The sequence below is a fragment of the Erpetoichthys calabaricus genome, chromosome 1 (genome assembly GCF_900747795.2).
Source record: "Erpetoichthys calabaricus chromosome 1, fErpCal1.3, whole genome shotgun sequence".
Classification (NCBI taxonomy): Eukaryota; Metazoa; Chordata; class Cladistia; order Polypteriformes; family Polypteridae; genus Erpetoichthys; species Erpetoichthys calabaricus.
In genome coordinates, this window is record NC_041394.2 from 88,201,943 (window position 1) to 88,226,074 (window position 24,132).

The 24,132-nt window shown below is 36.4% G+C and overlaps 1 protein-coding gene across 1 annotated transcript in view; it reads right to left on the reverse strand.

The window, feature by feature from the left end:
• Positions 1 to 180: 180 nt before the first annotated feature.
• Positions 181 to 24,132, reverse strand: part of LOC114646201 (RAS guanyl-releasing protein 2) — a 220,414-nt gene continuing 196,462 nt past the window's right edge. Inside the window, exons 15-18 of the mRNA XM_051921194.1 lie at positions 20,994 to 21,030; positions 14,651 to 14,809; positions 4,252 to 4,314; positions 181 to 3,113 (exon numbers count right to left, since the gene is read on the reverse strand). Of these exons, the coding sequence (XP_051777154.1) occupies positions 4,256 to 4,314; positions 14,651 to 14,809; positions 20,994 to 21,030 (255 nt within the window). The 3' untranslated portion in view covers positions 181 to 3,113; positions 4,252 to 4,255. The remainder of the gene's footprint in view (positions 3,114 to 4,251; positions 4,315 to 14,650; positions 14,810 to 20,993; positions 21,031 to 24,132) is intronic.

Below are 24,132 nucleotides of genomic sequence, written 5' to 3' on the forward strand. Positions count from 1 at the left end.
TTTCTTATGTCATAATGAAATTTATTTTATCTTGTACCGTTTTTGTAGAATAAACATATGAAATGTGGTACTTCTTTTTGGCTCACCCTGTGTTTGTGTATAATTATATATATATATATATATATATATATATATATATATATATATATATATATATAAAAGTTACAGCTTTGCCAACCATTTTACTGTGGCACAATTTAAACATTTACTTTAAAAAGTAAAGAAGAGTTTATCTAACTGACCCTCACATATCTTGAATCCTTCTCAAAAGTTCCGGTAAGAATGTTGTCCTCCAAATAACAAGCATATTGCTGCACATAAATGAAGGTCTTCAAAATTATTTACTTTAGAATAAAATACAAGGTAAACAATGTGTCCCATTCTGCTCTCACATTAATAAAGAACTGGTAAAAATACAAACTAAGTTGTCACCATAATCAATTGGTTACCAAATGGTATTTAAGTATTTAGATTCTGACCAAAATTCATGCATCACTTAGCCTTGTACTAGTTGCAACAATATGAAAATTGTCCTAACCCTGACAAATAATTGAATACACTGAAACACTACTGCATACATGCACACAGCAGTACTAAAAAAACAGTACTAAAAATAGCTATGTGTAATTCCGCATCATCTTAAAATATATCCTAACCTTGACATTTAGGGCACCAAATAGAAATAAAAAAACACTTAATATAAATATCACATTATGTGGTAAGTTGCATCTATATAAAATGACAATAGTCACAACAACAATTTACAGGTAGAATGATTCATATCTGTATGACCCCTCAGAAAAGACCAACAGAGAGGATGACCATTTACCAGAAAAAACGAGGTAACAGAATCATAGCCACTTCAATTGTTTTCTCCAAACACCATTTTGAAATACATATTAGTATATGAAGGTTTTAAAAAAAAAATCATGATTGTGATTGCTTAAACAGCATCTAGGTTTTTGGGAATAGTTAATTCTATAGATGAATAAGATGTGCACTGAATATATAATAGGCATTGAGACTGAAGCAGTACACATGAAACAAAAACTGAAGAAGAGAAGTCTGTCAAGTAATGAAAGGAAACTGAAATTACTGTATACTAGAACCAACCTGCCCAAGATATCTAAACTATTTCAGGAAGACTATGTATTCATAATCTGTATCTACAGAGAATAATCACAGAGGGCAGCTAAAAGATTTATACAGCATGTGATACAAGGTTATTTCTTTCTATAGGAACAGTAATTTTACAAATAAAATTCATTAATTAATTGATTGAATAAAGTCAATATAAATAAGTTGGCCGAAGTCCTAAACATTTGCTGACTTACCATGCTGAAGAGAATACGTACAGCCTAGCCCTTTGCTTAACTAACAGGATTAGAAAGATACCAAACTGGATTTAGAAAGTTCCTCTTGACATTTTTCTTGTAGACATACCATGGTTACCAATGAATTTTTAATCAGCTCAGTGGAGAATCTAATAGTGATCATGTATTTAAACATATGATTTACTTAAAATATTACTTAAAAAAAACACTTCCTGAAGAGAGGGTCTATCAAAATTATGTGCTTTTCTAACATTTTAGAAAAAAAATCATAATCAATAAAACTTTACAACAATACTTAATGTCTGACTGCAGACTTCCAAAAAGCTAAAATAAGTTAATGGATGACAATAACTAATAGGTTTGTTTATGTTGCTACTAATGAATCCACAGGTTGGAAAGACACTCTGCAAATTAAGGTTTTATAGATTGAAAATCGGTTAACGGTGATATGAAGGTCCAGATATGGTAAATGTTTAAAAGTATCTACAGAGGATTTTAATTTGTCACAATGCATGTTACTGTATTATACATGATCCCAGCTTTAACAGACACACATTGTGAAAATGAAAGTCACAGTAAAGATATTTACAAAATATAGTGCATGCAGATAAGTAAGATATACAAGAAGAGAGGCTTTGGCATGAGGAGACTACCATCTGCTGGTAAGAAGACTAAAAGCTAAACAGAATCCATCATGGAACTTCATACATTACTGTAGAGAATGCAAAAATGTACAAAATTAAGCTTTTTTGCTTTCTTTTTTCAACATTCTGTTATTAGCCAAATCAAACTAAATATACTAAAATACACTTTTAAATTAGAGTTAAGTGTTTTCACAAAGTGAAATAATTAGTTTATCATTAGTGGTAATATTAACCAAGATGTTTTTCACAATTGAATGACTTATACACACAAGGGAGTCCATCAACTCCTTGGCAGATTGTCCACAAATTAAATGTGTGCAAATCAACAAAGAAAAGAAACAAAGAAATACGCTGTACACAATAGTTTGTAAGTTCATTATTAAAACACCATCTTGATGATTTATATCTATTTTAAACTTAGCCTTCACTATATATTTAGTGAACATTAAATTTAAGTGTGTTCATATCCTCTCATTATCTAGCATGCTACACAAACTGTGAAAATAAAAAACCGACAGGATGTGAAGTGCACACAAATACTTGAAGAAGTAAAATGGTGCCAGATAAAAGCAATTTGCTGTCATTAAAGGGATCTTAATTTAAAAAAACAAATACTGTACTTTGTTAAAAAAATCAATATATTCCTTAAGATTTTATATTCAAGTTAAGGGAAAAAATGACCCAGTTGGCACAAAAAAATAAATAAAATTGCAATACTATTTCAACAAAAAGACATGTTAATCATAAAGCTGACTTACACCAGAAAAGCTGAATGCTTTGCTTCTGGAAGGCAGTGGCACTGGGATTCTGACTTTCAATATGTGTGCTTCACGCCTACTACAAATGACAAAATTAAAATATCCATCTCCTTATAACACAGTCAAACCCAATAAAAGGAACAGGCGTAAGGAATTTTATGATGTTAAAAATGAAGTACTCCCAAGTCTCCACATAGTGGCAGTGTATGTATACTTGCTACCTTCATCTTTTTTGAGTTTGAATTTTATATGTATTTTCATCCATGCTTCTCTTCTAGGAAAAATTTATTTTTTCATCTGAACCGCTTTCTTCTTGTCTGAGTAATCCAATTACAGTCTTTATGCACACTTAAAACAATATCCCTTCAAAATCATATCTGCAGGAAAGAAAAATGTGTCAGTTACTGATTTAGTATATACAACATTTTTGTTACTGATGTGTAATAAACAATGGACAGAAATCTTTGCATCATCATGTCAGTGAAATAATACAATCAACTGATACAACACTGCTTATAATATGGAATGGGATCAATAATTACATCTAAATACAAGCTAAATATATTAAAGAGGAAGAATTTGTTCACAAGTCATTGCTTTTAAGATATTTTTACCAAGAAAAAACAAAACTGGAAAGTCACCCATTACATTGTTTCAAGCTTCAAAGATCTGTTTTGATACTTTCTTTTCCATCTAAAAATGTGTTATAAGTACACAGCACTGCTATAAATGTGGGCACTTTAAATTTCTTATATAATGAAATGATATTTATATTGATATTTATAAGTGTAAGAAGAAAGAAAATATTAATATAAACATTCCAAAATGGATGTTTTATTTCAAAATTAAGATAGTAAAATAAATAATTTCTCTTGAATATGAAAGAGCTCATCTAAGCAAAAAAAACAGTAGATATATACACAGGTAAAAAATAATTTGAAACATTTATTGCAATTTTAATGTTAATAACTGATGTACTGTTAATAACAATCAGAACTGTATTGGATATCAACTCAGGACATGTTTAAATTGATACTGTACAATATGTCAAAAAGGATGAACATTTAAATCAACTTACGTACCATATGTATAGCTAATGTCTTTAGATCTATACTTTTATGGTGTTTTAGAGACTGTTGAATATTACCTGAATAAACAGCTCCATGTGAAGAAAGGATAAAAGATACTAATACCTATATTTTATATTTAATTCATTCTATAAATCATGTTAGTTTAAATAAGAACAAAGCTCATTGTTAATGCTTGTGCTGTTGTGTATTCGGTGAGACTGTCTTTTACACATAACTGTCATTGCTCTTTTTAGTTTCAATAAAACATGAAAAACAGGAAAACAATGTGACTAAACGTGCTATTAACAGCCGACTACTGTACTAAGTATTTAAGAAAAATATAAAAATGCTTTTGATCCATTTCTAACCAGAAGGTTACTAAAGAAGTTAATCAGCAGTTATTTTCAAACTTGTTTTATAAAAGTTCACTATTTTCTTTTCTTACCTTTTCATAGATGGACATCAAAAACTCCATCTTCAACACTTTCAATATCTTCTTCTGTGATAACTATGGAAAAAAGCATCAATTATTACAAGACAAGCTAAACAAATTTATTAATTGTTTCTGACAAGGTCTAAAACTAAAAATCATAATAAAGCATCTAAGACAAGTTATTTAAAACATTAATGAAAATGAGTGTTAAAATTCATTTTAAACTTCCACTCACACACTAGAGCTATTCATTTTTCATGCTATGCACCGAGGTCAATCTGACTATACATAGCCAAATTTTTTTTAACCTCCTGGTCATGGTTCCCTAGATTTTCAGTGGTCATTTTCAATTTCCAAACTCTGGCATTACCTGAATCTTTTCTACTCCTGCCTGCTATCAAGGTGGTATTGTACCCAATCTTCACCTGTCTTCTTGCTGGTGGTGTGCCAATGTGGCAATGATCCACCTTGACTTGGAAGATCCACACAGGAATGTGGGGTTTGCTGCAACTGAATTATGCACTGAGCTGCATGTAATTGTTACCACTTCTCAGCAACATCAAGAATAATACTGTAATGTGTAGTATCGGTCTTTCCACCTGGGTGTTCATTACAGTATTATTCTTGATGTTGCTGAGAAGTGGTAATAATTACGTGGAGCTCAGTGCAGTATTCTACCATTGTTATGTTTTCCTTTTTCTTCTTTTCCTACAGCTCTTTGAACTTTATTATTATCATCATCATCTTTGTGGTGAAGCCTTAGCTTTAGCATCAGAAAAATTTAAAATGTCATCATGAGTGCTAATTTGTAGCTGGAGAGAGAGAGAGGTTAGGAGCATATGCTGATACATGACGAACCAACTCAGGATCCCTGATAGCCGGAGTGCCAATTCTACCACCAACCCACAAGTTTTTCCCTGCAGGTTGGAAGGCCTACATGCAGGGCTGGATGCAGGTTAATGTCATACCCAGATGGAGCAATTGCAGGTTAAGGGCCTTGCTCAAGGGCCCGACGAAGTAGAGTCACTTTTGGTGTTTACAGGATTCAAACCAGCAACCTTCCGATTACCAGTGCAAATCCCCAGCCTCAGAGCCATCACTCCACCCCAGGGTGCCATAAAATCCAGACGTGATTCAATCTCACATGTGTACACATATTTCTTGCTGGAAGTGGGTATAAGAGGCTACATAACTACTATGAATTAGGACACATTTTTATCGTGGTCAGATGTTGTTCTGTAGTACAAAAACTTCCATTTTTGAACTGTAGGCTGTTTATAACAAATTTTAATTATTTTGCTCAAACGAGGCGGGATGAACTGAATTCACAAAACTATAATTATTAGCACTGCAAGCATCCTTACAATCTTCCTGTATTGTACCAGTAATGTATGCATCTGTTAGAAATTGGTTTCTTTTTCAATTAGTTTATGACCTGGAAATGGGAAATAAGTACAGATGCCACAGAACATGTTTAAATCAATTTATAACCTGGGAAATGATGGACTAGGAATCACAGAATTAGCTACAGCTTGAGAAAGGAAGAAATAGAGGTACTTTAAAGATCAATGAGCACAGGATAGCAAAACAAATGTGAACCCTAAAACCCCATGTGTGCATTTTAACTTAAAAATGGCTTCTCTAAGAAATGGAAAAAAAAAGACAGAAGGGCTAGCAGCTACCCAGGAGGATGCTCTAATAATGTGGGATTTGAAAAAGAAATTTTAACTTGGTTTGGCAAGGCTCCTACTTTATTTACCTTACCTTTCTCTGTTGCACGAGGCAAGTCTCCAGCCTTTAGACTTATGTCAAGGTAACTGAAGCAAACTTGTTTAAAGAAACAGAATAATACAATATATTGATAGATACTGACATGTAAGACTTTACGCTGACAGACTAGACAAACATAACATAAAGGCCATTTGTCTACTTTATTTTTACCACAGATAATAGTTTTATGATACAAAGTCTTTATGGATAATGTCCAATGGTGTGTGGAGTTGTTGCTTTGATGTTGCTCTGGGTTCAAGTGGAAGATTCTTCAAGTGTTGGAGTGCACTCTTTCTCTTTGTTGCATGATCCTTGTCAGTGCTGTGCAGCTGCTTCCTCAGCTTGCCTTCTACTGTCTTTTGCCACTTCACACAGAAAAGGCATTACTCATCCTGGCCCAAGAGTTTACAAGTTTATGTTCCCTTCTTGATGTAATAGCTGCTTTTCAGCATTCAGACTGGCTCACTGTTCAGCTTAGCAAACTGGAGCTCAACTCACAGGTTCACAAAGAGAAGAGTTTGTTGGGTTCTGCTCTCCAAAAAGAGTGGCTCATAACTTTTAGGTTTCAGAAGGTCTTTTTGCATGTTTGATAATCATAGAGAGGGTGCCCTGAGAGAATCCCCAGTTCAGTGATTGTCCAGAAACTATCCCAGAGAGACTTTTTTTCAGGATGGTGCAGAGAGTTTTAAATAAAGGTTGAATATTAGAGTCGATTCACTTCCAGTTACACAATCAGTGTCTTTTAATAGGTGGGTTCTTCAGTCTGTCTTAGTTGTCATTCCTGAATTATAGGACTTTAACCTCCCTTGAGTTCATTTTGCTTCTTTTGACTCAAGAGATCTGCAGAGGGGCCTCTGAACAGATGTCAGTGATTTATGTATTTCTTATCAGATGAACTCCAGAGAGATCCTGGTACAAGCTGGAGTTCAGTCAGAATGGGCAATGTCCACTTTGTTCTATACTGAGACACGTGTGACCATTTCACCTGGACGTTAGAAAACGTAACCTATGAATAACACTGATTGCTAAATCAAAAGCAGCCTAGGACAACATACACTCCTTGACATTTCTGATTTCCAGCAAGCGTTTCTATGACTGTCAAAAACCAGACTTTGCTTTTTATTTTATTTTCTAATATATTTTTTTCTATATAGTACCGTTATATGAAATGCCAGTTTACTTTTATATTTTCTATGCTTTGTCTTTTTCCTAGAGTGACTGAAACAATAAGAGGGTACTAAGTGTGGGCAAAATTGCCACTTCTTGCCCACAGGTTTTATGAAGGCTATTGAGGTTTCTCCTCAATAATCAGATTTATCAGCATGCACTTAAATTCCTGCTTCATTCTGAAAAATATTAGCATAACCAGTTTGTAACTTCTGGACAGATGTAAAAAACACAAACTGGTAAGTACCAGTTTTGTTAATTAATGTAGGAGTCCAATTAAAAAATAAATTATTTGGGATGAAAACCTGTAGCCACAGGGGCCTTCAGGATTGAACTTGAGAACCCCTGAAATAGATAGTTCCTGGAATATTGTAAAAGGGGCTTATAGTTATTAACTCTTTTAACATGGTAAGACTTTATTGAGAGAAGAATGGTTTTTCCAATCATACCCACCAAATTAAGTTACTATATGTGGAGTCTAGGGAAAGTTTTGGTATGACCACAAAGGAATACTAAATGTCAAAGTAAAGGGAATAAATTAAGACACTTGATAAAGTCATTTTATACTTCATGCAAAAAAATATTCAAAATTTGGCATTACAGTGTAATTCATTAGATGACTGTCAAAGTATTTTAATTTGAGTCTGATAAAGTTAGTGGTTGAAATTATACAGTCTAATTAGGGGCCATACACTAAAGGATCATTAAATAAATAGGTACATGTGAGCTACAAGAAAAGACTGGCATTATTGCATTAATCCCAAATTACAGAAAGATAATGATAGGAAAGACTGACGCAAAAGACATTAAGTAAGGTTATCCTGAAGTCTTGTCCTGGGTATGACATTAAACTGCATCTGCCCTGCAAAGGGTCCTCCAACTTGCAGAGAAACCCTGGGGGTTGGTGGCAGGATTGGCACCTCAGCCATTATAAAAAATTTCACACACCTCCGAAACGAGAGAAAGAACTCCTTTCTGTTATCCACGGGAGTAGCTCTGCTGTAGCCACCCATAGGAAGGCTGCTCACATTATGAAGGGGATGACGGAAAATCCAAAAGAGCCTCATCCCTGGAACAGTCAAAACCGCCAGACAGCCAATGGGGTCAGGCCTGTTGGGGATTAGTTGGAACTGGTGTGGTGCTGAGGCGTCGCCCGGTGCATGGCAACACTTGGGTCCAAATTTGAGGCAGCCCACCAAAGTAGTAACATGGAATGTCACCTCTCCCGTATGATGATCATCTTCCTTTGCTGTTGGAGGAGCTTTGTAAACTCCGTATTTCAGTGGTGGTACTCTTTGAGGTGCGCATACATGGGACTGGTCAGATCTCTGTAAGGTGGGTAAACCTTTTATTGGTCTGGTTGCTCTGATGGCTGTCATACTCAGGGAGTAGTTGTTGCTGTGACAGATCAGCTCTTTCTAATGGCGTCCGATGTTACTCCTTTCAATGAGCATCTTATGAGACTCAGATTAAGGCACTCCCTGAATTGCATTGTATTGCAAGCAATTATTGCTTCCATTTGGGAGATAGGGGTCATCCCAACTGACTGAAAAACAGGACTTGTCGCCCCTATCTGGAAAGGGAAGGGTGATCACCTGGATTGCAGCAACTACAGGGCAATAACACTGCTCTTGGTGCCGGGAAAGTTCCTTGCTAGGGTCATCAATCTGATTTTATGTCTAAGAAGTCTACCATTAACTGGATCCTGGCACTACGGGTTCTCATGGAGCACAAATGCGAATATTGACAGGGTTTCTTTGCAGCCTTTGTCGATTTTCGTAAAGCATTCAACTCCCTCACTAAGGGTTCTAGATATTATGGCCGGCCTGTACACTGGTACTGTGAATACTGTACAGAGTGGAAGCAGAACCTCTGCATTTTTTCAGTTGATTCTGGGATTCATCAGGGGTATGTTCTTGCTCCAATTTTGTTCAATGCTTGCATGAACTGGTTGTTGCGCAGGGTTGTGGGGGTCCAGCGGCTGTGGGGCATCTGTTGGTGAAGGAAGATTCACTGATCTCGACTTTGCTGACAATGCTGTGATCTTCATGGGGACAATGGAGACTCTGATCGGGGTTCTTGAAAGACTGAGCGAGTCTGAGTGTCTGTCATAAATGCAAATAACTTAATTACAGACTATAGATTAAATAAAATATACACACCAAGTGGCGCTCATATGAATAACTTAATTTCAATCTCGAATACCAATAATGCTCCTACAATTCACTTCTGCTCTTCCTAGACCTTAAATATGGCCTTATTAAATATTAGAGCATTAACAAACAAGACGTTTTCCATCATCGTTCTTATTAGTGACAGGAAAATTGATTTTATTGCATTAAGTGAAACATGGCTTAGCTCTGATGATGTAATTAAAACGACTCTTTTAGTCTCTAAAGGACTAAAAGTTGATGTGAGGCAGATCGTTGATATTGGTTTATCAGACCATTTTCTCTTACTATTTAATATAGAAATAATGGTAGAAAAAATTATTCATCTGCAGCTTCAAAGTTTACAAACATTGTAAGCAACCAGTTTACTACAAAAGTGAGGATAATGTAAATAGAAAAGTGGAAAATTTTAATACTAAAGTGAGAGCTGCCGCTAACATACAGTAGTTGATCCTGAAAAGACAGTTAAAAAATCCTCCAGCACTGTTACACCATGGAAGACCCAAAGTGTGTCTGATCTAAAGAAAACTTGAGAACTGAACATAAACGGAGGAAAACTTAACTGATTATCCACTATGAGATATTGAACTCTAAAATAACAGAATACAACAACATAGTCCATCTTGTGAGGCGGTGCCATTTTTCTAAAATTATAAATAACTAGGGAGCTTTGCCCCCTGCTTGCTTCACTTGCCAACCCCCACCCCCCTCCCTCCGGCCTGTGCTACACGCCAGCCACTTCGCGTCTCTGCCACTCACATATGTGGATTTCACTTTCACCAAACAACAAATCTTTTAATTCTCATGGATACGCCTCTTCATTGGGAAGAAACACTACTTTTCCCTGATGGCAACATTAATTAGATGATCTACAAGTCTCCAACTTAAAGTTTAAATCTTAATAGTTTAAATATATTCAATCTCTTTTCGCTGTTCCGCTATTTCACCAAGTAATAATTTCCATTTGTTTGCGCTAATGTGATCTTTACTATCATTTTTTTTTTTTTGAGACTTTCGAATTTTAGTACTTTCATTATCTCTAACCTGCTCTGCATGTGTATCGCGGCAACGTTTTTTGAACCTCTTTACGATGTTCTAGTTTGTCTTCTACTCTTTGTCTGTTATTTCCGGTCCCGGGCATGGTTAAATCTCTTGGCACAAAGTCTTGTCTCGCAGGACGTAAACGTATCTCTCTGAAAAAGTCACGTCTCATCCCAGGATTTTTTTATTATCATAGAGAGACAATGCTAGTAATCCCATAGTTTTATTCTCTACAATTGATCATCAGCTAAACCTAGGTCACTCAATATAATGCCTCCAAAAAACTTCCAGTGAAACTTGTGCAGCTTTTGCTATATTTTTTAATCACAAAATTAATGATATTAGAAATAATATAGTACATCTCCCCAGTACTGATCCTCTTAAACCCCGGTACTCCATTTTAAACAAATTATCGTTCACCAGAATAGATTTACCCGATTTATATAAAATAATTTCTCACCTAAGACCCTCCACCTGCATCCTTGACCCAATACCAACAAGTTTCTTCAAAGAAATATCTCGCATGCTAATTGACAGTATTCTTGACATAGTAAATTCATCATTAGATACGGATGTCTTCCTAGACTGTCTTAAGACTGCTGTAGTTAAACCCCTGCTCAAGAAAAATAATTTCCTCTGCTTTTGAAAATTTTAGTCATATTTCTAACCTGCCTTTCTTAAGTAAAATTCTAGAAAAGGCAGTTATTATGCAGCTAAATGACCACCTCAATAAACATGCTAGTTTCAGTCAGGTTTTAGAACAAAACACAGTACAGAAACTGCACTCGTTAAAGTAGTAAATGACTTGCAGGTAAATGCAGACAGAGGCCGTGCATCTGTTTCTCTTCCTCTTAGATCTGAGTGCTGTATTTGACACCATTGATCACAATATTCTTAGAAATCGCCTTAGTAAATGGGTGGGCCTCTCTGGTAGTGTCTTAAGTTGGTTTGAGTCTTATCTGGCAGGTAGAAAATTCTTTGTTAGTTGTGGTAATTATACTTCAAAGACACATGATATTCTATATGGTGTTCCACAAGGATCTATCCTGGGTCCACTGCTCTTTTCGATCTACATGCTTCTATTAGGTCAGATTATCTCAAGGCATAACATGAGCTACCACAGTATTGCTGAGGACACACAACTGTCGTACTTGTGTTTCTGAATGGATGAGTAGTAATTTTCTCAAACTAAATAAGGAGAAAACAGAAATTTTAGTGATTGGCAAAAATGGATATAATGAGGGCATTAGAAATAAACTTGATCCATTAGGATTAAAAGTCAAGACAGAGGTAATAATTTAGGGGTAATTATTGAATCTGACCTAAATTTTAAATCACATATTAATCAGATTACTAGGACAGCATTTTTTCACTTAAGAAATATAGCAAAAGTTAGATCTCTTATAACTTTGCAAGATGCTGGGAATTAGCAGTCGGCTAGGCCTACCCAAAAAAGACATCAATCGATTGCAACTAGTGCAGAATGCAGCTGCCAGAATCTTAAGTTGGAAAAGAAAATCTGAGCACATCTCTCCAGTTCTGATGTCACTACAGTGGTTACCATTTAGAATTGACTTTAAAATACTGTGTATGGTTTACAAAGCCTTAAATAATCTCGCTCCATCCTATATTTCAGAATGCCTTTCACCTTACACTCCAAATCGTAACCTTAGGTCTTCAAATGAGTGTCTGCTTACAATTCCAACAGTTAAACTAAAAGAAGTGGTGAGGCGGCCTTCTGCTGTTATGCACCTAAATTCTGGAATAGCTTACCAGTAGAAATTCACCAGGCTAATACGGTGGAGCACTTTAAAAAACTGCTAAAAACTCATTTTAACATGGCTTTCTCAAAACTTCATTTTAGTTTAACTCTGATATTCTGTATATGCATCTAATTATCATTATCATTCAGGGTGGCTCCAAAATCCGTACTAACCCCTACTTTCTCTGCTGTTTTTTTTCCGGGTCTATATGACCATCATCATCAAATTCTTCCATGTGAAGCCTGAAAACCATGAGGACCGATCATTTATGTTGGGTAGAATGTCTAGAGGGGGCTGGGTGGTCTCCTGGCCTGGAACCCCTACAGATTTTTTCTCCAGCCATCTGGAGTTTTTTTTTTCTGTCCTCCCAGGCTATCAGACTTTGCTTTTATTCTATGTTAATTACTATTGCCTAATTTTATCTTATTTTTTGTCTTTTTTTTTCTCTTTCTTCATCTGTAAAGCAGTTTGAGCTACATCATTTGTATGAAAATGTGCTATATAAATAAATATTGTTGTTGAGCTTGCGAGTGTCCTGCATAAAAACCAATATACAGGCCTTTAATGACCTGTTGGTCTTTACTTACCTCAGGAGTGGCATTCATGATTCTGGTGACTCTTCCTATGAAGTCAGTAGATAGATAGGGAGAGTATGGGTGGTCATGAGATCACTGGAAAGGGGTGTGTGGCATTGTAGCATTCCCAATATCTTTGCTAAAGGATGAAGGTCCAAGTCTTTAGAGTCCTGGTGCTTCCCGTTTTGCTATGTGGATGCTACCCAGTGATCCGAGAAGAAGACTGGACTCTTTCGGTACTGTGTCTCTTCAGAGAATCCTTGGATGCTGTTGGTTTGACTTTGTGTCGAACGAGGAGTTGTTCAAGGAGTCCCAAATGAAGCACATATACCTGCATTGAAGGTGCGTCAGTTATGGCACTATGGCCATATGGCATGATTCCCCAAGGGTGATCCAGCTCAGAGGATCCTCATTGTTGAGGACCAGATTTGCTGGCCCAGGCGAAGGGGATACCCATGTAACACCTGGCTGTGGCAGATAGTTTGCCATTTCCGGGGGAAGGGGAGAATGGACCACGTGTCTGCCTGGGGGGTTGCCAACCAGGATTCTGAGCCGTTTCGTCATGTGGTGGGTGCGGCAAAGTGATGTACCAGTGCATGCTCCCCAACCTGACCTGACCTGTCCTGCCCTAAAGAGAAACTCCCTGTTTCTGAAAATTAAGAATCAGCTGCTTTAATGACTACCAAAGAACTATTTTGGTTTGTTTTATCACATGACATGTAGCAATGGGAATCAAAGAATTTGAGGAGCAAAATTAAGGGAAAATGGATCAGTTGTATTATGGACTAGTGCTCAGTTTTGGAGTGAGTCACAACAAATAAGTGTGTAGAAAAATCAAGTAAAATATACTTGGACAGAGCCAGAACCAGAAACTGAAGGCAGCAGTACAAACCTTTGCTACCACCATGTTACCCTGGTTTATTTATCATTAGGAATAACAGAGGAAATATATGGCATTATAATAATATATTAAACAATAAAAATCAACTAATTATTTACTTATACTGCAAATGGTTACATGCTCCAATTTCCTCCCATCCTCCAAAGACATGCAAGTTGGGTGGACTGATGAATGCTAAACTGGCTCTGGTGTATATGTGTGTTCACTCTGTGATAGACCGGCACTCAGTACAGGGTTTGTTCCTGCCTTGTGCCCTATACTTGCTGGTATAGCCTTTAGACGTCTTGTGATCATACTCAGGATAACAACAGATTTGGAAGAAGAATGGATAGATGGAAATGATTACAAACATTTAAAAACTTCCAATTCAATTTGATCTTAAAAAAAGATATACTGATAAAAATGGTTGGAATGTACTGTCTTGAATTTTGTGTGAGAGCTTGGAAAGGAAGTAGACACTTAAAATTCATAACCTAAAATGATAACTATTTAAAAAGAAAAGCTTTTAGAAAAGGCAGATTCCAGTTAAGATTTGGAAATAATCCAAATATATGTGTGAGAGTAGGCCATGCAATAGTTTGCAGTCTTGCTCATTGTTGGTCCCTGAGCCTGATGGTGCCAGAATAGTCTGTGGCCCTGGTGACACTGAACTGAACTAATTTGGCTCGCGAATGTCACACTAAATTAATTTGGTTTGAGAATGTCACATATGTCATATACCAAAATTTTTAGCCAGTCATGTGTTCACTGCCCTAGAAAAATAACTGAAAACAGAGATGACAAGGTGGAAGGAACACAGATTAAATTTATAGTAACCAAGAAAAACAGGCTTGTCCTGGAAAAAAAAAAAAACATGGAAACCTATGAAATACCCCACTGACCCAGATATTTGCATATTTACAATTATTGCAGAACATTATAATTAGTAAACCAATGATAAAGGCTGCAACAGATAACTATAACATGGGCTTGATGTATCATTAAAAAGAAAAAAAACTTAAGGATAGCCCCTCAGCCTGTTACCTGTGTTTTGTACAGAGACCTTGGATGTTCCCGGGGGTGGAAAACTGAGAGATCTGGAAGGAAAGGATGATGGTGTGTCAACACTGATGCTTTTGGTCCTTTTTCGGCATTCCACTGATAGCTGACTCTTACAAGCTTTGTGGCAATTTACCCCACATGCTGCAAAAATGGAAGTATAAAAAAATCCACATTATATTATTTAAAAACAAATGTTCAAGCCTAGAGTTGTATAATTTACAGACCCTAAAAATGGCTAGTTGCAAAAGTAAACATTTCAATCACTTATTCCAATAGAACTTCAATAGAAAAATAAACTACATTTTGGGAATCACAGTTTTTCAGGTGTCCTCTTAAATTACTATGATAAACATTTTAGCTTAGGTAGTAAGCCCAATGGGTGGGCCTCTCTGGCAGTGTCTTAAATTGGTTTGAATCCTACCTAGCAGGTAGAAAATTCTTTGTTAGTTGTGGTAATTACACTTCAAAGACACATGATATTCTATATGGTGTTTCACAAGGCTCTATCCTGGGTCCGCTGCTCTTTTCGATCTACATGCTTCCGTTAGGTCAGATTATCTCAGGGTATAACGTGAGTTACCACAGCTATGCTGATGACACGCAGCTGTATTTATCAATAGCACCTGATGACCCCGACTCTGTTGTTTCACTAACACAATGTCTTACTTGTGTTTCTAAATGGATGAATAGTAATTTTCTCAAGCTAAATAAAGAGAAAACAGAAATTATAGTAATTGGCAATAATGGATATAATGAGGTTATTAGAAATAAACTTGATACATTAGGATTAAAAGTCAAGGCGGAGGTAAAGAATTTAGGGGAAACTGTTGACTGTAACCTGAGTTTTAAATCGCATATTAATCAGATCACTAGGACAGCATTTTTTCACTTAAGAAACATAGCAAAAGTTAGACCTCTTATATCATTGAAAGATGCTGAGAAATTAGTTCACACTTTTGTTTTCAGTTGACTAGACTACTGTAGCGCACTCCTCTCAGGACTACCCAAAAAAGACATAAATCGTTTGAAACTAGTGCAGAATGCAGCTGCTAGAATCCTAACTAGGAAAAGAAAATCCGAGCACATTTTTCCAGTTTTGTTGTCACTACACTGGTTACCTGTGTCATTCAGAAATGAGTGTCTGCTTAGAATTCCAAGAGCTAAACTTAAAAGAAGTGGTGAGGCAGCCTTCTGCTGTTATGCACCTAAAATCTGGAATAGCCTGCCAATAGGAATTCGCCAGGCTAATACAGTGGAGCACTTTAAAAAACTGCTAAAAACTCATTACTTTAACATGGCTTTCTCATAACTTCATTTTAGTTTAATCCTGATGCTCTGTATATTTAATTAATCATCATAGCTATTCATGGTGGCTCTAAAATACGTACTAATCCCTACTCTCTCTTCTGTTTTTTTTCCCGGTTTTCTGTGGTGGTGACCACCACCTAATCAAAGCACCATGATGTTCCTACTTTGATGGATTAACAGCCAGAATCTATATGACTATCATCATCAAGTCCTTCCATGAGAACCGTAAATACAAAAAGGACTTTTCATTTATGTTAGGTAGAATGCCCAGAGGGGGCTGGGTGGTCTCCTGGCCTGGAACCCCTACACATTTTTTTTTCTCCAGCCATTTGGAGTTTTTTTTTTTTTTGTTTGTTTTTTCTGTCCTCCCTGGCCATCACACTTTGCTTTTATGCTATGTTAATTACTATTGCCTAATTTTATTTTTATATTTTGTCTTTTTTTCTCTTTTCTTCATCATGTAAAGCACTTTGAACTACATTATTTGCATGAAAATGTGCTATACAGTGATCCCTCGCTATATCGCGCTTCGCCTTTCGCGGCTTCACTCTATCGCGGATTTTATATGTAAGCATATTTAAATATATATCGTGGATTTTTTGCTGGTTCGCGGATTTCTGAGGACAATGGGTCTTTTAATTTCTGGTACATGCTTCCTCAGTTGGTTTGCCCAGTTGATTTCATACAAGGGCAATATATTATATATTGGCAGATGGCTGAGAAGCTACCCAACTTACTTTTCTCTTTCTCTCTCTTGCGCTTTCTCTGATCCTGACGTAGGGGGTGTGAGCAGGGGGGCTGTTCGCACACCTAGACGATACGGACGCTCGTCTAAAAATGCTGAAAGATTATCTTCACGTTGCTACCTTCTGTGCAGCTGCTTAGTGAAGCGACATGCTGCACGGTGCTTCGCATACTTAAAAGCTCGAAGGGCACGTATTGATTTTTGCATGTTTGTTTTTCTCTCTCTCTCTATTTCTCTCTCTCTCTCTCTCCCTGCTCCTGACGGAGGGGGTGTGAGCTGCCGCCTTCAACAGCTTTGTGCCGCGGTGCTTTGCATACTGAAAAGCCAAACAGCCCTATTGATTTGTTTGCTTTCTCTGTCTTTATGACAGTCTCTGCTCCTGACGCACACTCCTTTGAAGAGGAAGATATGTTTGCATTCTTTTAATTGTGAGACAGAACTGTCATCTCTGTCTTGTCATGGAGCACAGTTTAAACTTTTGAAAAAGAGACAAATGTTTGTTTGCAGTGTTTGAATAACGTTCCTGTCTCTCTACAACCTCCTGTGTTTCTGCGCAAATCTGTGACCCAAGCATGACAATATAAAAATAACCATATAAACATATGGTTTCTACTTCGCGGATTTTCTTATTTCACGGGTGGCTCTGGAACGCAACCCCCGCGATGGAGGAGGGACTACTGTATAAAGAAATGTTGTTGTAACAAATAATTATATTGTAAAAATAATTAGCCCCATGACCTTCTTCTTCTTTTGGCTGCTCCCATTAGGGGTTACCACAGCGGATCATCTTCTTCCATATCGCTCTGCCTTATGCGTCTTGCTCTGTTAAACCCACCACCTGCATGTCCTCTCTCAGTACATCCATAAACCCCCTCTTAGGCCTTCCTCTTTTCCTCTTGTCTGGCAGCTCTATCGTTAACATCCTTTTCCCAATATACCCAGCTTCTCTCCTCTGCACATGTCCAAACCAACGCAATCTCACCTCTCTGACTTTATAATAATAATAATAATAATGCATTTTACTTATAGGGGCACTTTACATTAGCAGTAAATCTCAAAGTGCAACATAAAAAGATTAAACAAAGGCAAGGCAAGACAAAAAAAAGAGATAAAACAACAATTATAGCATTCTTGTTAATAAGCTTCCCTACTCTCGCTGCAGAACACAATGTCATCAGCAAACATCATAGTCCACAGGAACCTCCTTGGTAACACTTTAGTTTAGGTACTACAAAAATACATCTATTCCTCATTTACTACTATGTAGCAAGACCTTAACAAACACTTCTTTGGGTCTTCATAACACTTACAAAGCATCAATAAAGTGTTTATTCATAACAACAATGTGACCTACTAACAAAATTTCACTTTGTAGTGGTCAGAGGCGGCCTGAGACACATTTCTCTTGATATTACATATTTAGTATAAGACCTGTAAATCCATCATATTAACAAGTAATTTTCCAGTCATGCCAATATGCCACACAGCACAGAGACAACAACCTATCTACTGATGTTTTATAAGGGTTATGAAGACCAAAATAAGCCTTTGATAAGTTCTTGTTACATAATAATAAACAAGCATTGATGCATTTTTGCAGTACCTAAACTAAAATGATTTGTTTGAGGACATGGCTTTGACACCATTGTACACAAAGATTAAGGGTGATGGATTAATTAGTGAAACTCTATTTAGAGAACAATTCAGAAAACAACACTCTGAATGCAAGTTATGAGTTAACTCATATCTCATTGTCAAGATGTGACAGAATAGTAGATTTGTATCTCAGTATACACCCACTGTTGACACATCCAGCTTGCTGGAAATCTTTGCTTCAACACCTCAGTTATCTACTACAGTGTTGCCGTCTAGTGGATAACCATAGATTTTTTTGAATGGAAACAGCTTGAAGGAAATAGTGTTATAAATAGGCAGTCCGAAGTTTTGTTGTCATGAAAAAGGTATAAAGCTGCTGGCGTTTTGATACAACTAGATTTTTTGAATATTTTGATGATAATGACTGTAATTGAGATAGTGACAATGTATTGGATGATATGGAATCTGTATGTTGTGGTACTGATGCAGTTACCTGCTCCAAAATCGCTTCTTTGTCTCAAGGCATCAGGATAGCACTGCACTGACATTCTGCCACCCACTGATTGCAAATTGTCACCAACTACCAAATGTGCCGTGTGCCACAAGTGTGGACAGTGCAAAGAAACATGCTGTATTTGCAGCACATGTGGTTCTGAGCCTGCACTCTGAGTGGTGCCATGTTTTTAGACTCTCCTTCAAATGGAGAGTTTTACATGTTGCTAGTGAAAATAAAGTAATTAACAATTTCTTTACATTTCTGAGAAGAGTTACTGCTAATAAAAATGTTGCTTTCTAGTACATTTCTTTTCAAGATATATTTTTTAGTAGGAGTTCATTATTTATCATGTAAGTGTATACCTATACTGCCTGGTAATAAATGTTCCAGCAGTAAATGTGTTAAAAAAGGCAGATAATGGACATTACTCCTACAGAGAAAGTAAATATACATCGTAAAAATGCAAAACCAGAAATGGAGTACCATGAATATGCATTGCTGTACAAATAACTTTAATAACAAAATGGATATAAATTGTGAAATGTGAAGTCAGCATATTAAAAATAATCTTAGAGCTGCAAAATTTAGTTTTCTGTATTTAACATGCAAACAGTTTGGAGGGCATGACTGAAAACCTTACTTTAGTATTTTTTTTACATGAAAGGTGCTTATCTAAATAGAAATATTAAAATATGGAAAATAAAATACACTGAAATAAACTATTCTAACATAAATATCTTTACTGTACAAATCTTATTGAAATGTTATATTTCTATTATTGTGCCCTCAATGTTTTATTGTTTTAAAGGTACATTAAACTCTTCATGTTTACTAAAAATTTAAGTGAATATACTGAATGCATGAATTAGTTGAAAAAGAGAAAAACATACAGTAGTGATAGCTTGCCAGCATTTTACTACATAAGGTAATGTATTTATGGTCAGAGATATTGTCAGCTGCCAAAGGACATGAAAAAGCAACATTATTCTATTCATTTCAGTCAGGGACTATTTGCAGTCACCTGGTGGACGAGAGATTTATACAGTAAACTGCCTCATTCCATTCTCCATTTTTAAAAGAACAATGTGGTCCTAGTTCTCCTTACTTAGCATCATATTCTGAACCTTGTCAGCCAGCTGGTATTTCATCCTCCAGCCAATCCCCTGTGTTAACTGTTTCTCTCTTAGTAAGGTCAATTCAGTTTCCAGTCTGAAACTTTCTTTTGATAATTTCATCCAAGGCTTGTTTTGATTTTGTATACAAAAATGCAAAGATTTAAACTATCCATAGTCTTCTAAAGATACAGGACACATTTGATATTAAAATGATGGCTAAAATTAAAATTAGATTTCTTTTTTCTTATTGAACATGTGTCTGAAACTCATTTTCAGAGTAAGAAATAATTTCTTTTTACTTCTGTTATAACTTTCAGCTGACACACATTAATAAGAACACCTGAACAGAAAGTTCATTTGAGGTTTTCTTTGTAAATAAGGTGTTTTTTTATTTTAGCTCAGTTTACTCCATTTAGGACTGGCTGCTGATCCAGAATTAGACATCAGTAACAAAACATCTATTTTCTGCATTTCAATGAACAAGAAAGAAAACAAAAGTATCTGCTACAACTCAAAATCAAAACTATGAATGCAATTAAGGTCAAGGAAGTTGATCAACTATCTTCCAACAATGAACAGAAATTAAGCAAAACAAAATGTTTATCATTATTTTATTTTTAAAATGCTTTACATTATTTTCACATATTAACACCCTCTCTTGTCATTTAAACCATCATAATATAAGGAGCCAAAACAATAATTTTCTACACATTTATTGCACATACTCATGTAAGGACAGAGTTATGGCTTAAAGACTACAGAGAGTATTTAGTTTATGGATTCAGTTCCTCAAAACCATTATTTTACTATGAACTTGCCACCCAGGACCATAAATTTCCTATGCACCTTTCCCAAACATCAACTTTAGCCAAATATAAAAAAATAACTTTGGTATGACTATCATGAAAGGCATAATATATAATAAAAACTAATTAGGAAAAATGCTTTTGAATAGCAGTAACATGGCCCAAATAAAAAGGCAAAATGCATTTTAACTACTAATGATTGCTTTCAACAAACTTTGCATTCAAATTTAAAAACAGTTTTATAGAAATATGAACTTACCTTTGCATTTGTACCCCTGCTTGTATACACCCCAGATCTGAAATGAAATGTAAAATTTTAAAATGTACAAATTCAAAAATGTTTATAAATAAAAAAAAATCTATCAGTTTAAGTTACTTGCTCTGTAAGATGCTAATACAAGCTGTTCCAATGTATAATTCAGTAGAATGTAGCAGAATGATATCTCTGCATAATGATATCTGCATAATGTTATATGTTTTTTATTTACAAAATGCTTAATTTCATCTACTCTAAATTTTTTCCGCTGCTTTGGCTTGTGAAGGTCATAGTATTACCCAGTTGTCCAGAATAGGTCCAGCTTTTCTTGTGCTGGCAAAACCCTCAAGCACCTTCTGAGCTAATGAAGATCTGCTGATTATACAATTACCTGTTGCATATTCTTGATCTACCTCTGGATAGGTCTCCATTTGCACATTTCCTTATAGTTTATAGGGTTTATCCCAGGGGTGGGCAAAGTTGATCCTGGAGGGCCGCAGTGGATGCAGGTTTTTGTTCCAACCCAATTGCTTAATAAGACGCACTTATTACTCAAGTAACACTTCTGCTTTATCTTAGTTATCTCGCTTGTTAAGATTTTGAACCCTTATTGCTTATTTTAGTCTCAAACAGCTGTATCCTCAGTTTTTAATTGTTCCTTATTAGCAATAAGATGCAAATGACAAAAGAAACCAGCAGTTCCCCATTTAGCTTGTTTCCATTTACACCTGTGTGTATTTATCATGCCCTAATTGGTTTAATTAAATACTTGGAAGTAAAGTGAAGAAAAAATGTGAAAGACCGAGAATTACTCATTCATTTAAGGCCACAGATCATTTAGTTGAAATCCTTAGACAGGACAAACATCCAGGATATGAGAATGACATGAGACGGCAGATTTAAAGCACTAACTAAGCAATTAAAGTAAATTATTGGCAAGGATCATTTTCTAATTAAGCAACTGGCTTGGAACAAAAACCTGCAGCCACTGTGGCCCTCCAGGACTGACTTTGCCCACCCCTGGTTTATCCCCTATTTTTTTTCTAATATTTCAGGCTCCACAAACAAACAAGAAAAGTGTGCTTTTTTTCCAGATTCCACTTTGAGGCTGCCTCAAATTCATTGTCATTGGCCTCAACAAAATCATCCTACATCCAAATATTTGGCTCCAGCTTGTCTCAGTTACTACATTTTCTATCTATCATTATTTCTCAGTCAAATGTTAAAACTCTCCAGCTAACATTGTATAGAAGTCAGTGGAGGTATGTCAATATGACCAACCACTTTTTAAGCTTCTGCTCTGTGCAACCGCCTTCACTACTAAACAGTATAACGGAGTGTATTTTTGACCCCAAAATCTCAATTTCCACAATGACGCAGGACACCTTAAGTACACATTTGATAATGTGATGCAGGATAAAAAAGGTTTTCACTTTTAATTTTAGGTTTTACCATACCTCGCCAGGAAAGAGGGTATGAATTTTGGAGGTGTCACTCAAATACAAAAATAAAAATATTCACTGTTACTGCAATGTAAGCTTTTTTGACTTTATTCCAAAGTTGTTCATTAAAAGTTAATTGAGTGTCTAAATTGGCTTGGTATGGATAATTATATGCATACATTAATGGACCCAATGGCAGATTCCTCCTTCCTGGCATTCAGTGCTGCTCAGGATATGACTCCCTGCAACCATGTAATAAGCATATTAGTATAACGATAGATGATAAATGCAGGTCATTGTAAAATTGTAATTATTAATAAACATAGTTTAGCCTACAGCTGTTATTGAACACCTAAACGATGAATTCATATAACTGTAAATATTAAAGAAACCGCTTATCCATCTGAGACTGAAAACACTTTATTTTAACGCAGCATGGTCTTTTTCATACTACTGCTGAGGAAATTCATTTAACACTTTTTAGTTAAATGTACAAAATGTTTTCAATAGCTATTGCTAATTATTCCTCAGTTTCTTTCCTTTTAGAACTTTAGAAAATCTTTGATAAGAACAGGCCATTCAGCTCAAAAACAATCCCATCCAAATAATTTGTACAAAATAATATCAATTCAATTCAATTCAATTCTTTATCATCATGTGTACAAGTACAAGTACCATGTACAATGAAATGCTTGCTTGCATGTGCCCCCACAGACAGTGAACATAGACAAAAAAAAAACACTCAATAAATAAATGAATATAAATAAATAAATAAAAACAGAATCCTATGAAAAAATAGAGACAGTGGCAGAAGTACATGTGCAAGTAGCAGTGGAGGTGACACAAGGTTACCGATTGTTAATGAGTCTGATTGCATTTGGGTAGAAACTGTTCCTGAACCTGGAGGTGCGGGTCTGAATGGACTTTAGTCACTTACCAGATGGGAGGAGGGTGAAAAGTGACAGTGCAGGGTGGCTGGGGTCCCGCCTGATACGGTTCATTTTCCTGAGACAGCGTGTAGTGTGGATGGCATGGATCGCAGGGAGCTGTCTGCCTGTGATCTGCTGTGCTGTATTCATCAACCGCTGCAGAGATCTGCAGTCCTGAACTGAGCAGTTGCTGTACCAGAATGTGATGCATCCTGTCAGGATGGATTCCACAGCACACCTGGAGAATCTGCACAGGGTTGTGGGGGACATCCGGGCCTTACTCAGTCTCCTGAGGAAGTAGAGGCGTTGTTTCTTGACTATTGCCGCAGTGTGACTTTCCCATTTAAGGTCATCAGTGAGGATGACTCCGTAGAACCTAAAGCTGCTGACCTGCTCCACAGCCTCACCTCCGATGTTAATGGGGCTGTGTTCTGTTGCCTGTTTGAGGAAATCCACAATCATCTCCTTAGTTTTGCTAACGTTGAGGGTGAGGTTGTTGCCCTGACACCATTCTGCCAGGAGTCTGACCTCCTCCCTGTAGGCCGTCTCATTGTCCTCACTGATCAGACCTATTACAGTGGTATCGTCAGCAAATTTGAGGATGGTGTTAGAGCTGTACTTAGCTACACAGTCATGGGTGTAAAGAGAGTAAAGCAGGGGGCTCAGCACGCTCCCCTGCAAGTGCTAGTGTTGATGGTGATGATGGAGGAGGTTTTTCCACTAATACCCACTTGCTGAGGTCTGCCGGTGAGGAAGTCCAGTACCCATTTG